The 15,765-nt window shown below is 39.9% G+C and overlaps 1 protein-coding gene across 5 annotated transcripts in view; it reads right to left on the bottom strand.

Annotated features, from left to right (window-relative positions):
• Positions 1–2,303: 2,303 nt before the first annotated feature.
• The window catches only part of runx1t1 (RUNX1 partner transcriptional co-repressor 1), a 58,425-nt gene continuing 44,963 nt past the window's right edge, over positions 2,304–15,765 (bottom strand). For 2 of the 5 annotated variants that reach the window (XM_072370554.1, XM_072370558.1), the window contains exons 6-11: positions 13,032–13,294; positions 11,651–11,748; positions 10,639–10,834; positions 9,988–10,056; positions 7,437–7,669; positions 2,304–6,597 (exon numbers count right to left, since the gene is read on the bottom strand). In XM_072370554.1, coding sequence (XP_072226655.1) covers positions 6,277–6,597; positions 7,437–7,669; positions 9,988–10,056; positions 10,639–10,834; positions 11,651–11,748; positions 13,032–13,294 — 1,180 coding nt within the window. In that variant the 3' untranslated portion in view covers positions 2,304–6,276. The remainder of the gene's footprint in view (positions 6,598–7,436; positions 7,670–9,987; positions 10,057–10,638; positions 10,835–11,650; positions 11,749–13,031; positions 13,295–15,765) is intronic. The other 3 variants (XM_072370555.1, XM_072370556.1, XM_072370557.1) reach the window with 3 other exon arrangements.

Raw genomic sequence — 15,765 nt, 5'->3', positions numbered from 1 at the left:
GAACTTCTCCTTGCAAATGGTGTTTTTAGTCATAAAAAACTAAGAATTTTAAAAATGCTTTCCAAAGTTAACATTTTAAATAACTCACTGCTCAGTGTAGCTGTGTGCACACCACAAACTTGGGGTTTCAGCTGCAACGCCCACAGCTGCTTTGCTTAATGAGCATACGCTGAAAACTCTTAACCACAATGGTGCCTGTATGCTTTTTTCCTTGGGTTTCATCGCCCTATACTGCAATGTCGCATTTATCTGAAACTCTACGTTATCGTCTGTCCACACAAATGTGTTGCATTTGTCTTTGGGTTTCACCTTTGCACAAACTGCTGTTTTGGTTCTAAAGTTTTGGTCAAAGCTCATAACGTCATAGCGTAACGTCTCACACGAAGGCTCTGAAACTGACAGCTACAAGTCGAGGACCAAAAAAATGAGAGGAGATTGATCAGCTTTATCTGTTTGCAAGACATTTTGGGCAGCTCACTCAGCTTGTTTCAGTGGATCTGCTAATGCTTGAAAATATGTTTAAGCTCTCTACTTTTGGTTTAAAATAAGTTGATTCAATTCTTTCCCTTTGCCATTAGTGGTATGTTTACTCTCTGTGTTTTGGGGACTTCAGTATATCCAGAACTTTTCTACAAACTGTGTTTGGAATCACAGTTTCTGGTAATCATGACTTACTGCGATAATTAAACCAGTTCATTATTTTTGACTGGACCACGGATGTCAGCCACACACAGCAGGACTGAGAATGAGTTGCCAGCTGTCTTGCTGACAGGTGAAATCAGTCAGTCTTTCCTCTTTAGTTGTCTTTTTTGGCAGGTTTTTGCTGACAGTCTCCATGTTATATATTACAGTTAAAAAAAAAACCCCAGAGCTGTAGCCCCTCTTTTAGCCCAGAGTGCAGCACAGTCAGCGAACATTTTGCATGTCCATGTGCACCGAGTTGTTGTCTTTTAAATATGTTGAAAATATGTGATACTCACATCAGTTCAAGTCCATGAAAACCCCAAACCTCTCAAATATATTTCACCTGGAAATCTTTATCTCACATATTGTCAGAATGTATTTATGACTGAGAAAGAGAATGTTTGATTATTACATGTTCTTAAATTGTTGCAACACTTGTGAGCACTGTGTTGGGAAAGAGGAATGAAGTACATTTGACGACATGACTTTTTATTCTACAGTATCACATATGACTGTGAGGGTACTGCATAGAGGAGGTCTTTTGAGTAGACTGTGAATATGACTAAAGCCCTCCGATGTTGACCTTTGAGTTTTTGTAGATTAAATCAATTGAAAAAATGTTTCCCTTTTCAAAAACTGTCCCTTACTGTAGGTTTGTAGATATAATCTAAATTGGAACGTGTGTCTTTAACTGAAGACTGGACAAACCATTATATATTTTGCAGACACTGCACCAGAAGAAAAGTGCCACTTTAAAAAAAAAAAAAAGTCAGGTCTTCATGTGGAAACAGGAAGAATAGTCATCACTCTGGAAAAATGAAGAAGCTGTGCATGTACTTAGCAGTCATTTGGGGGTTTTGGATGTACAGAACTCAGCAATAACTGATTCCTCACTTTTTAATAGTGTCTCTTTAGAGCACTAACAGCTGAACAAATTTGAGAAAAAATAGCCTACATTGAAATTGTTTACTGGTGAATTATACACGATTGGGCATTTTATTGTATTTATTGTTATGTGGTCTGATATGCAAAGCAGCAAAAAAGAGCACAGAACATAAGTAGGGTTAATCACTGCTGTCTAGAAAATGTAGGAGAGAGCAGCTTTGATCCATGTACAGATCTAATTTTACACTCCATGTATTATTTTATAGGTGGGATATTCATACTGAGTAACATCCCAGTATTAATCTGCTAGTTAAAAAAAGGAGTTGAATTTACTGGTCTAAAAGTAAGAGAATGCTAATTCCGCAAGGATTCACAGCATGATGGGCTGGCCTGTAAATGCTGCATAGCATCTTACCTAATAGTTTATCAGAGTTGTAATTGAATGTAAGATATCACAAATCACAAATGTGTTTAACCGGCATGTATTACTGGTGCAGATTCTTCAAAAGGCAGCAATAATTAACCATCTAGGCAGCCAATTGTGGCAGCTAATATTGTTCATCTTGAATTTCGAGTTTGGGTCAAGCTTCAAAGCAGTGCTGTACCCTTCCTATACCTCTTAATGTCATAATGCATTTCACCTACCGGTCCGCTTAAGTGCCGACTTCATGCTGTGAAGTGCTATCGGTGCTAATGCTAATCTTCTGTTGCAATCAAAGCATACAAGTCTCAAGTCTCTGGGCAAGAATTAACATATTTATTACACCGTAAAGAGAACAACAATACCAGAATTATACTGCAAAGTTTCACAGACTGACAGATCATAGTTTACAGCCCAAAAAGAAAAAAAAAACAAAAAAACAAAACAAAACAAAAGAAGAAACAAAAAGAAATAAAGTCAACAGGAAACCACAGTTCTGACATAGTAGACTGGAAAGCTCTCTAGAATTCACTGACCCTAAGTGATGTAAAGACCACTTAGCATCAGCCTACCACTAACCTGTGGTTTTCATGTCTCAATTAAGTATTGCACAACAACTTCAAATTATTTGAGCTTTTTTTCACAATAGTTTTTCTCAAAAGAACAGAAAACCCCACCCACCCCAGAAGTTCAACTCATTCCCTGTGATTAATGCTACGCTGTTCACTCCTGGCCCCGACAATTCTCCCAATGTTTCGTAATAAGCAGGACATTTAAAGAAGATTTCCCCTTTTGTAAAAACAGGCATGCCTAAATTCACAGCCTTGATTTTCATGTTCAATTTTTTTTATTCTTTTTTTATTCTTTTTTTTTTTTTACAAGCTTCGCCTTTTGTGTATCCCCCAGCTGACAGGTCAACAAGCACATCAGCATGTCTTCACAACAGAGAAGAGGAGAAAAAAAGCGGAGAAAGAAAAAGCAAGAGAAACATTTCTTATCTGTGACCTTTGCTTGTGTCATTGAAATAGGAATCCACGACACTTTACCTAAAAATCAGCACAACTTTTTTTAGATCTGGTAAAACAATTCAAACTCTTGATGTACTCTAGAAACGCCACAGGCATAAAGGAACATAACAAAAACATTCTTTTCATTTTTTTTTCTCATTACTGTTCATTTATGTTTCTTTTACTTATGAGGTCTGCATTGTTACCAAGTAGTGATATGGTTTTGCAGCTGTATGAGCTTCGACTTTGGGTTTTTTATTTACTTTTTTTTATTTTCCTGTTCTCTTGTGCCCATTTGGTTTCGACTAGACCAGTATCAGCGCTACGACTGATGCTCTTATCGTGCTGTAAGAGGTAGAGTGAGACTTGTTTGCCACCGAGGAATTTGCAGCAAAACACACATAGAGGAGGGAAGAGGGGGGAAAAAAAGGGAGCTTTTCAAAGAGCCATTGACCGATAGTGTTTGTCTTGAAAACCCAGATTTTGCCCTGATAATAATGAACAAGTTATTTGTAGTATACTTCTAAACACACTAGTGTTAAAACAGCTTGGCTGTCTCTTCACAGCTTCTGAGAAGTTGCAAGTAGGGTGTTAGACACCTTTTTGGATTGTTTAACCCTTTAAAGTCAAGAATGCAGGTGTGTGTGTTGTTTTTTTTTTGTCGTTTAGAGAAGAGGGGAGAGATGATGAAGGCTAGAGGGAACAAACTGCCCTAAACTTTTGTGGGCCTCCCCGTGTTCCTTGAGGTCTGAATTTTTTGTAACGCAATTCTGTGTAGCACCAAGGTGTATGGGGTGAGGAGCCTTCGTGTGTGTCAGGATAAGCGCTCTCTTACTGCACATGAGAGGTTGGTTTGATTTACAATGAAGGTTTATAACAAAGCTACAACTGATTACCTGTCCAAAACTTTTTTTTCGTTTTTTTTTTTCTCAAATGAAAAGAAGAAAAACAAACAAAAAACCCCACTATTTTGAAAGCCCTGTCTCACATTCACCGCAGATCAAAAACTTAACCGGTTCAAGCTGAATCGGACACTCAATCTGACATCCGTGTAATGAGAAAGTGCACAAACAAGGTCGCTAAATATCATGTCAAACGTCACACCAATAGTTGTTATTGCTCCAGTTCAAAAGTATCACTGCTGTTCTTATGTCAAACTGACACCTTCTCATTTCACAACACAAGATGAGCGCCTCAGATTTCCACAAAAGATCTAAATAAATCAGGTTGTGTGCGAACAAAAACCTGCAGAAATAAATAACCAACTATTTGAGCAGACAAACCTTTTTTATTTTCCCCAGAAATTGTTTAAATCGGGATTTTGGTCCTTGGTATCAGTCTTTGGCTGTTTTCTGTGTTTTCATGCTTAACGCGTGTATTAATACTGTGTGTGTTACCTGGTGCTTTGCAGTGTTAAAGCTGTCAATCAGAGTCTACACCTTTGCATTTGGAAAATTACTTTGTTAGAATATTTTTTTTGTGTTTTTTTGTGTTTTTTTTTTAACTTTTTTTGGTTGTTTTTTGCAGTTTTTCTAAAAAATAACAAATATTTGACAAACGTTCAGTAATGTGCATGCACTGTCTGTAACTATTCAAACAAAAACATGACTTTATGGCTGCTTTTCTTCGCATGTCGAGTAGAAAAAAAACAGAAACAACATGAAATCGGTGCGTCTATGTTTTTCCAATGTCATCCCTCAAAAGAATGTAAAAACTGACAATGTTAATACTACATACAAAATGGTTGATGAATTATGGCTCTATACAGACAACACAAATATGCTGAAAAGAAGCATGCCAAAATAACCTCCGTGACAGTGCAAATACATTTATGTATGTCCCTTGTACAAAACATTTAGGTTAGCATTCCGCGCAACATGCTAGTTCTCAGAAAAGATCTGGGTCGGACTCAAGTAGCAGCTCTGAGATATAGCTTGTGTCTTTTCTTGAGGACGGGGAGGAATAAAACTTATAGAACTACAAGGAATCTACCACTTACACACAGAATAGAAAAGCAGCTTGGAAAAAAAGATAACATTTCTCTTTTTTTTTATCTCTTTTTGCACCAGCTAGGGAGAGAGTTATGAAGGACTTTCAGTTGTGACTGGTTGAATTACTATGCATTGTCACAATTGTCCAACACATATACAATAAATAACCATTGGTGACACCACAGGACAGAAGTCTTAAACACTGTGACATCTACAGAAAAACAAATAAGAACCTGAAGAAAGATGAAAATGTTTTTCAAAGATGAAAGAGAAGGGGGGCCTCCACACCGTAGGTTGCTCTTGAGCAGCCCAGCGGCTGCTTTCCAGGTGATTTGACAGTCTCGCTGGCAGGATGATGACCTTACTTCCTGTTTGTTTGAGAGCTTTTGTGACCCACTGAGCATGCATGTGCGAACTGTAATCAGTACATCCTCCATGTGTGCCGTGGGCAAAGTTTTGTATCTTGTCCAAGAATTCTTCCTTTCACATCCTTCAGGGGGGCGGATTTGTATTTCCCAGCCCACTGACCTGGATATTATTACAAGTGAGAGGGAAATAACATTAGCTGAACAGCTGGCTCTGCTTGCAATCTGGTGCGCATCTGCCCATTTCATGGCGGTCTGTGGGCCAGAGATTCCGTCCATCCCTCTCCCTTCTGCAGACAGGAAACTTGTTTATTTATCTGTCTTTGTGCTGTTTAGGTTATTTAAATCTAATCTCTTACAATGAGTATTGATGAGTTCCGTCAATCCGCTAGCTAGTAATGTTACCTTGGTATGTTGTTTGGTAAAATGTCTGAGGTTGACTAGGCTTTTGTCCAAGGAACAGGAGGGAAATAAGCTTTAATTCAAGAGTCGAAAATAAAACATTTAAAAAGGGAAGGTCAGACATATTTCTCTTGAGTTCACGGCTATGTCTGCTCTGAGTCTTCATATTTACAGAAGAAAACAAGATAAGCTACAATGACAACAATATCATCAATAACAGATACAACGACAAACGGACAACAACAATAGTGAAAGTGTAACCATAAAAGGATGTTAATATTTAAATTCATTCATTCAAAACAAAGAATATCTTTGTGTTTCTTTAAAGTCATGGCAAGTCAATATGACCTGATTATGGACCTCGTCTTCTTCCTTCTTTGCAACACAGACAGAAGCATTGCCGTCTCTTCCTGTTAGCCATGTTATCGTAGCATCTTTGCAAGGCAATGTAGACAGTTGTGGGTTCGAGGGCTGGCCACAACACTCAGGAAGCTTTCGCCTCCAAACTCTCTGTGTGTCTCTTAGCGTGGTGTGCCATCAAGGGCAGAGGAGGACGGGGTGCTGGGGGTAGATGAACGTGGGGTAGCAGCAGGTGGGGTTGCAGCTGGACTCCCTGTCCCACTACTTGGAGTGCAGGCAGAGGAGCTGATGGGAGCAGGGGTCTCTGACCCCGGGATGCCTCCCTGCTGCTGGCTAGACTGCTGCTGCTGGGCCTGGAGGGTCTGACCGCAGACATGGTGGTGTTTCTCCCAGTCCTTATGCTGGCAGAAGGAGCCACAGTAACGCGCTGTGTTGCAGCCACTGCATGTCTCGCTGGCCTTACGACCGCAGTTCCAGCAGCTCTGACCAGAGAAACAGAGACAGAAATATGCAATTAAACACAGTGGAAGAAATCACAGTCAGACAGATAATTATTCAGTTTAGGAACATCGTTCACCGATAGAACTATGGTGTGACTGGTAGCCCTGGTTTATATAATTTTACAGCACAGAGATGTCATTTCTGATTTTGTTTTACAAATCAACACACGAAACATAGAACTGACTTATACAGTGTGTACAGGTCACGTAATAAAACAAGCCGCTGCTTTTATATTCAGCCCTTAAGCTTATACCATACCACAGATCTTATTACACTTTGGGCTTCTTATATATCAGGGACATCACAGGGAGGCCGGATACTTGCAGAAACCAGGAGAACAAAGTTATGAACAGCCTCTACAGGTTCTCCTCTGGGATGCAAACGTAACTCCTGCAATTAATGTCAGCTGTGAGACATATTTCCCTCTCACTTAGCTGATTAAACATAAAGGTTTCCAGTGGTCATTAGCCAATGAGAGTTCCTCTTCTCATTTCCTTTCTGCTCAATTGATAACAGCCTTTTTAATGTTCTGACTGCTGCGTTAGGAACAAAGAGAAAGGTGGGCAGTGATGCTTTTGCTTTATTCTGATCTACTTTCGACTATCCTCTGCAACAGTTTCAAGCTGTGAATAATTAGCAGACTTTCACATAAAGTTGATGCATGGTGGTAATGAAATACAAGAGAACCTTCTTTGAAAAAGGACACGGATGCCGTCAGCTGTGGGAGTTACGAGAACATGCTGAAAAGCAAACCACAATGCCATAACTACCAAGCCAGAGGAGGACACTGACAGCTGATGATGTGTGCTAATGTTCTCACCTCGCTGGAGTCTTCCTGTTGGTTGATTATGGAGAGTGCATCCTCAGCTGCTTGACGCTTGGCCTCAGCTACTGTACGCTCCATCTTGGCCCGCTCACTGCTGATCATTTCATGAGCCTTACGCTCAGCCTCAGACACGGCTTTCTGCAGCTCTGACACAGCCTGCCGCTTCACTTCATTCACGGCCTCCTCTGGAAAGAGTGTGGAGACAGAGGAGGTCAGGCCTGCCGTACCTGCAATGTAGTATGCATTATGTCAACCTGTCGTTGGGTCTTTTTATTTTTTTTAGTGATTGCACTTCTAAATTTGAAGTGTCCCTGTTGAGTTTTTCCTTTTGTTCGGGACATAAATGTTACAACATCTGAATTTTAAAGAGTACATATTGAACTCCTTTTACACTCTGACTTTAGCTTTGTTTCAGATGGGTGGTTTCATTGTCTTTGATTATTTTTCCAGTGGAGCTGCTGCCCACGTCCCATTCAGTTATAGTTCAATAAGTAATAGAGATGAGCAGCCACTGGGAGCAATACAGCTTATACAGATTCTACTTGCTCAGATCATCGATTGGAGGCAGCGCTTACATCCTAATGACATCACAAAGTGTGGCAAATCTGAGTGGCTTGTTTAGAGACACACCTTGTGATCCATGAATATATGACTGGATTCTTATCTCTCATATTAAGCGGGCTTATCGATACACTGGGCTCATTTAACTGTATTCAACAGCAAAAAAACTGAAATTACTCTGAGGTTGCGCCTTTCAACAGATTATCAACAGAAATGTTTCTTTTGCTCAATATCGAACACACCTGAAAGACATAGACCACCCCCCTGAAACTAAATCTGATATTTTTTTACAGTTCTGGAGATTATGACAGTGACATCTGAACATTGGGCTTGCCTGTGATAGCAAAAATGATTTCCTGAAATATGATTAGTCAGTTCTGTGGTTGAGAATGTGATATTTCAATGGAAAATTACTTTTTATTTGACTTGGGGATAAAGAATTTCCTGAAGGCAACAGCATAAGCCAATTACTTCCAGGTTATCACTCATACACTGTGCTTTTAAGCTGGAGCAATGTGTTATTTTATACTTTTGTGGAATAAATGACCTTGTGTATGGATATTAAGCAGTGGAATTCTGAGTGAACGTCAAAGCGAAAGGAGGGCTTTTTGTTTGCTCCCATCAAGCCTGTAACTTGACTAATTGCGTATGCAAATCAGCCAATTTACATTTAAATTATGCGTTTCCATTGTGATCCCAGAGGCCCATGTGGTGAGAGGAAGCAGGAAAGCGGTAGGACACTGTGCAAGGTGCTTGAATATTTATCACCAACTGTAAACATTTTGCCCCTTTCAAACAGATGTATTCACGGCTGCACTCCATTGTGTTAAAAAATCCTATTTTGCAATCTTCCCCGGGTCACATTTAAATCAGTCTCTCCTCAGAAACTGAAAAGGAAAGGATAATACCGAGAAGCAGGCAGGGAGAATGCAAAATAGCAGAAATAAATACAGCTTTATGTCTGATAATATGCCCCACTTGGCTTGATTTGAACACATTACACCTCTATTACACACGCAAAATCTGCTTTCAGTATTAGACAGAATGTGTGCTTCTATTAAAACGGGGATATTTTTTTCTCCGTTGTGACTGAGCAAAAATGTTTAAACCAGGCCGGTTTGTCTTTAACCGACTATGCTGACTGAAGTCATGGAAATTGCCCTGGAGCCTTGATATATATTCCTTGTGCATGGAATTGTGATTACACACCAAATGCCTGAGATGGAAGATCAATCAAAGCTGCTGAGGACAAGGAGAGTACCGGAGAGTAGGCAGAGTCCCGATGGTGATACTCAATTCAATTTAAATGCATATTACTTGTTCTGAGTATCTCATACATCATGCTTGGTCAAGCAAAGAGACAATTTCTTTTCTCCATCAGGTTTAAAAGGCAGGTATATTCTATCACTGATGGTGAATACAACAGGGACTCCTTAAGCTCTGAACTCTCAGAGCTAATTCTTTTCAGTTTTTTAGAACTCTAATAAGTTTAAAGGCTGTTGTTTGAGTGTGTTAACGTAATAACAACTTCTGCTTTTAAAACCATTGTTACAGATATAGATATCTTTCAAGACTAGTTCTTAAGTATGGCATAAGTACAGTACTTGAGATGTCTCTCATTAAAGGAAAAACTAAAACGCCAAAGTCAAAACCATGTCTTGCAGCTGTACTTATAACAGCAGAATCACAAGACCAGCTTTAAAAGCCACTCATGCTCCTTATTTGACTGATGTAATAAAATCGCGGACATCGTATTTGGAGTGTGGTGGTGAAAGTCAGTAAACTGTAACTCTATCGGATATACATGTCTTCCAAGGATTTGCCTGCCTGTTTATGCAAGTTTAACAGGGCTCAAGGTTTGAAGGAGCTCCTCTGATGAGTTATCTGGGTGACACAGATGGTCTTGATTTCTACAAAGCAAAAAGTCCTATAAACTGCTGAGAGATGAACATGTGATGATTGAAGCTGTGGAGCGGCTGCTCACCAGCTTTCTTCCAGATCTCCTCAGGGACGTAGCCAGACCCAGGCCTGTGCAGCAGCTCCCTGTGAATTTCTGTGGGAACACACACACCAATGGTAACAAGAAATCAGCCATTGTTTTGCACAACATAGGTTACTGGAAATATTGTTGAACAAATTAACATCATATAGAACCTTTTGGTAGTTCTTCCAAGGCTTGAGGCCAACCATCCATCATTTGTCATGGATAATAAACTATATTTTGGAAAATGGCTTTAATGGTACATAAAGAAGTGCTGACCATCAGTATAGTGTGATAAAATAGGGAGTTATGTCACATGGCCGGTGTTATAAGGCAAACTGAAAAATACGAGGTCTCTAAATTAAACCTGGAGAGTTTGTATGAATAAAAATGGGAAAGCTAAAGGATTAATAGCAAAGCTCTTGGATTTGGCTGCTTTAGTAGTGGGCTTGAAAACTTGAAAAGTACCACTCTTCCCACCTCCTTTATATTGTGGCAAGAAGTGTAAAAAGAGAAAATGAAAGTTTTAAACAATTATATGCTGCTGATGTTGGATTAAAAAGAAACCTACAATAAAGAATAAAAAATACTCTTCGGCTTTTTTTAGGCACCTTTGCTCTCTAAAGCATGCATGTGATACATATGATCTCCCACCTGGTGTTGCGTTTTCCTGTGCCGCGGGGCTCTGCTGCCTTGACTGCCCACTTGCAGCACCCTTCTTTAGCTCTTCGGCATCGCTGTATCGTCTAATCCAGTAGTTGAGCTCCTCGCGGTCGGCCTCCTGGCACCGCCGCAGCACCGTCAGTGAGCGCCTCGTCTTCTCCACCATGTCCATGATACAGTTCAGCAGCTGGGTGGGACAAGAGGCAGACATCACGCTGAGTTTACACGTAGAAAGGATGGGTGGGTTGATTCAAATTCAGCAAGGATGCAATAGTGGAGAGTTGAACATTAAAGCTAACATCTGCCATGCTATTTTTGGATGTTATTGTAGAGTGTGGTTGTGGAATTATAGATGCATATTTCAGAGACAAATTTTCATTGCTGAAACGTATGTCAGATCACACCTTCCCAGCTAACATCTTGCTTCATCGCTTCACTTCGACATCATATTTGTGTTCACATTATGTCCCTGCTCGATCAAATTATCGCTGCATAGCAACAACAAGGTGAAACAAATGTGCCATGAAAAAGAACAATTTACGTATTTCAAACTTGGATAAAGTTATGAACAGCAGCCTCAGTGTGCAAACATGCAACTCTTCGTTCTCAGTTTACACGGCGAGGGAACAAACGACCACGCAAGCACATGTCATGCATGTCTGCAAATTCTTTTAAGAATAAAAAGTCTGATTGTTAGTCTTGACATATACATGTCAAACTTTTCTTTTTGATAAACATACATTTTTAAATTAAAAAAACTGTTCTAAAAGAGCCGACTGTAATGCAGTTATTTTATTTATTTTTTCAAAGTGTGCCATCTTTGTGAACCTTTTACATGATTTAAAAAAAAAACTTTTACAAATAAAGCAATCCATAACAACAGAATCTAAAATATATGATGAACATACGTCACTGTGTGATATACCATTTAATATAACATAATAACTACTATAACCTGTGACTTACAGAGAGAGAGGAGTATAGTAATAAAAAATGTTATTACTTTTCTTACATGGTCAAGGTGCTTCCACTCCTCAGCCCATTCTCTGTCTGTCAGCCTGTGGTCAATCACCTCCTCCTGCCTGGTCCCTGCATGCATACCTATAGTAAGAAACATGGACAGAGGAACAAATGGAGAGATGGAGAAAAAAAAAGACAAAGATAAAGTCAGGGTGACACTGGATGTATAAATATACTATTACTCCATCACTCCCTCCTTCTCTCTTTCCACTCTCTTTCATTTGGTCCATGTTTAACACCCTCTCTCCATCCATTTCTTTCTCCCCTACTTTACTCCCGCCTTCTTCGCTGCAGTATCCATTTCTCTCTCCCGAGGGCAAATTACAGAACTTTTAGCCCAGTAAACATCCATCACAGGGTGGGACATGGTAAATGTCTCCTATATTTAGAACACAGCCAAAATCTTCATTACAGCTTCATTACGACTTGGTCTATTCGGGAAAATGTATCTGACACTTCTCGAAAATGTGTCAAAATCTATGGTGAGCTCATACATATTACCACTCTACTTCTATCAGCGGTTGTAGCATTAGTTCTTGCTCTCCAGCAAGCATCCTCAAAGCTGAAATGGACAGGGATGGGTAATAATTAAGCTTATAAATACACATCTCAGTGGTTTGAAAAGAAAGAAAGAAATTACAGCTCTGTTCTTTGACAACACATTTCTGGCAACAATCACAGACTTGAAATGTTTCTTGTAGCCATGTATCTAGAAGCTTCTTGGCCCCTCTCTGTTACTGGCTGCTGCCACTCCTCCGTTGTTATGCATTCCATCTGTTTTTGGTTTTCAGGAATCCCTTTTCAATGACAGATTTCAGCTCTCTCAAAATATTTTTCAATGATTTAATTCAGCCGAATTCAACCTTTTTTTGTTTTGTTTTGCTGCAGCTGAAATGTGTTTTGAGTTGCTGTCTTTCTACTAAGAGACTCAAGATTATCACCTCAAATCAGTTTTCTGACACAGGCTTAAACATCTGATTTGAAAATGTCTTGGTAATTGTCTGATTTCAACATTCCTTTGACGCAAAACAATGGAGTTAGTATAAGATACAGCAAGGCAGTCTCACAGCAGAGAGGAACATCCACAGACTTTGACTTGATGTACAATATTCTTTTCCTTATGGGCCTCATTTACTATCCCATATAAAAACTGAAGCACTGCCTTCCCAAATAGCCTCACTTTGGTTTCCTCTGTCCACAGAACAGTGTTTTTTTAAGACTTATCTATGTCTATAAATAAATCTATAAATCAACCCTGTACATGAAATGATGTATGTTATTTTTACTTTAATATAAAGTCATCCTCATGTTTCTCTTTGAAATAGACAGAGGCCAAAACACTCATGTAACCACAATATCCTCACCAATGGGCCTGGGTCTCTCCCGGATCTCCCGATGATTGGAGGCGGGGTGTCTGTAGGTATCGCGGTAGTGATGGGCGATGGCCATGTCGTCTAGCCTGTAGTGCTGCGGCGGGAGTGGGCCTGGGTGGGGCAGGCCGTTAGGTTGATAGGAGAGGCCATTGGATGGGCTGAAACGCTGGGCAGGGCTTATGGTGCAAGGCCGTTTGCTGGGGTGTACGTCGGGGTGCAGGGCACCATCTCGCTCAAAGCCGTTCTCTTTGGTTCTGAGTGGAGATACAGAAAGATGAGTTTTGAGGCCAGACCAGTTATGGCTAAAATATTTGCTGCTGTTTTCAGTCTTCAACATATTCTTGCAAGAGTGATAGCCGTGGAGATAACATAAGATTTCTTGGGGAAGTAAAAGGAAATAAAAGAGAGCAGAGCAGATGATGCAGGTGCAGATTATGTTTACATCACATCTATTTCCTCGAAATGACTGGTACAACATTTTTCTGTTGCAGTTATTTCATTCAAGAGCGCAACAAGTGGTTCACACTCTGGTGCTGTTATCTGTGGTTTGAGTCCAACCTCCTACCAGATAAAGTAATTGCCATGAAAGGCTGCTTTTTCCAGAATTATCTGGCATTTTTTTCTGAAACAGACCCATTCATGCATACACAGTTAAAACTCGACTGTGCACGCTCACACACACGCATCAGACAGACACACGCATGCATACTCACACAAGCATCTTCGAGGGAATCAGATGGATTTTTGTTCACCTGCTTCCGCAGATTAATACGGCCAGGTGTGTTTGTGTGTGTGCATGCTTGCACATGTGTGTCTGTATTTCTGCAGTATGCGTGTGTGTTCTCAGCTTTGCCAGTTCACAGTTAAAACTTGCCAACCTCCCCCGCTATCTGCAGTCCCCCTGTTTCCTCTCTCCCCCTCTGTCTCACTCCTCTTCTTTCCCATCTCTCTCTCCGATGAACAGATTGAACTTCTTAATGAGCTGTTTTTATGGGCTCCTAATGCTCATCCACAGCTCTCCATATGCTCTTTTCTTCCATCCGTCCATCTCTCTGTCTCCCTCGACTCATCCATCCTCCCCCTCCCACTCTTGTCTCCCTGGCCTTGCTGCTGCAACAATGTTTATATCTACAGGCACCGGAGTGTACACAGGCACACACATTCACAGTCTCCACAGCAAAGCACTGATGTGTGCGCACACAATTAACCGATGATTACAGCACATTGCAATCCACATGCACGTACCAATACTATGACATTTCAATACTTTTATCTACTTACTGTGTTCACATTGAAAAATAAAGATACAAATTGAATGCCACAACCTTCTGTGTGGACCTCTGCACATGCTGTAGACACCAAGCTTTCAGCTATGGGACTCACAGTTTCTGCCTGTAAAATACAGTGTTCAGTGACATGCAAAAGTTTGGCCATGTTTCTGCGAACAGCTACAAATGAAGGCCATATATCTAAAAGGCTTGCAGATTGCACATTTGTTTCATGTTTTATGTAGGATGAGGTTTTCAGCCTCACAGTTTCAAAATGGAAAAATGAATGGGTTTGAAAAAAAAGTCTGGGTTCCCTGCATGGTCATTACTTAGTAACACTCCCTTTGTCAAGTATCACAGCTTGTAAACAGCTTTTTGTAGCAGCTAAGAGTCCCTCGGCTCTTGTTTGTGGGATTTTCACTCTTTCTTTCTGCAAAAGATTTCTAGTTCTGTGACATTCTTGGGATGTGTTTCATGTACTGCTCTTTAAGGTCTGTCCACAGATTTTTCATGATGTTTAGGTTGGGGGTTCATGGGACTACCAGTTGTTTGCCCCTCTTAAGTTAGTCTATTTTGACTTTGCTTATTCTGGAGTAAAAGATGACTACTTTTTTATCGTCGGCACCACTGAATGTAACACAATTCTGAAACATGGGGGCTCCCCTAAGAACAATTTGTTTTTGATCTTGAGATATTGGCATGAAAATAAATATCTGCAGGCAAGGCTATTTGCCTTTTCTAGTGAGATGTTCTCTCTGAAAGTTTTATTGGTCTTTCAAACAACAAGTTGAAATTGATTGCTCATGTTAACTGTCATCTGGTCATCACATACTCTCTATCCTCATATAAGCCTCTGTATAGTGGGCATTGAAATAATTTCCATAGGTACAGTAAGTGTTTAGAGGAGTACATGGTTCCCTATTAATGAGACGAGTTTTGAGAAGTCAGAATATTCATATTCATTGAATGTTTTATCTCTTTGTTTTTTCTTACAATGGCTCCGAACAACTTGAAGACTAACAAGCTAAATAAAATCTGACACCTTGGTAAACCAAACCCCCCACTCCCCTCCCAAAAAAACCCACCAACAAAAAAAGGAGGATGGAGAGCAGATCATCCTCTGTTCAGTTAATTATTCACTGGAAACTAACTTTCAACATTAACATTGAATATTCCTGATGGAATTTTTCTTAAAATATGCTAAATTAGACAGAATTTACTATGCAAACAGTTATAGCAAAGGTACCACTAACTGTGCATTATCAGCTATTTCTTAAATATTGCCTTGTATGGGAATATTCTGCGTACACACTAAACAGTGTCTCTTTTTCTTTTCTTTTCTTTTCTTTTCTTTCCCTTATATGCGCACTACACCATGCTGTTTGTGGTGTAGTTTTCAACAAACTGTTGTATTAATTAGGTTGCATTGATAGTGCATTGTTGCCTGTAATTAAGGA

This window comes from Leuresthes tenuis, unplaced genomic scaffold (assembly GCF_036924035.1).
Source record: "Leuresthes tenuis unplaced genomic scaffold, fLeuTen1.0.hap1 SCAF_18, whole genome shotgun sequence".
In the NCBI taxonomy this organism is placed as follows: Eukaryota; Metazoa; Chordata; class Actinopteri; order Atheriniformes; family Atherinopsidae; genus Leuresthes; species Leuresthes tenuis.
The sequence above is the reverse complement of the archived record's forward strand: the minus strand, read 5'-3'. Positions and strand labels throughout refer to the sequence as shown.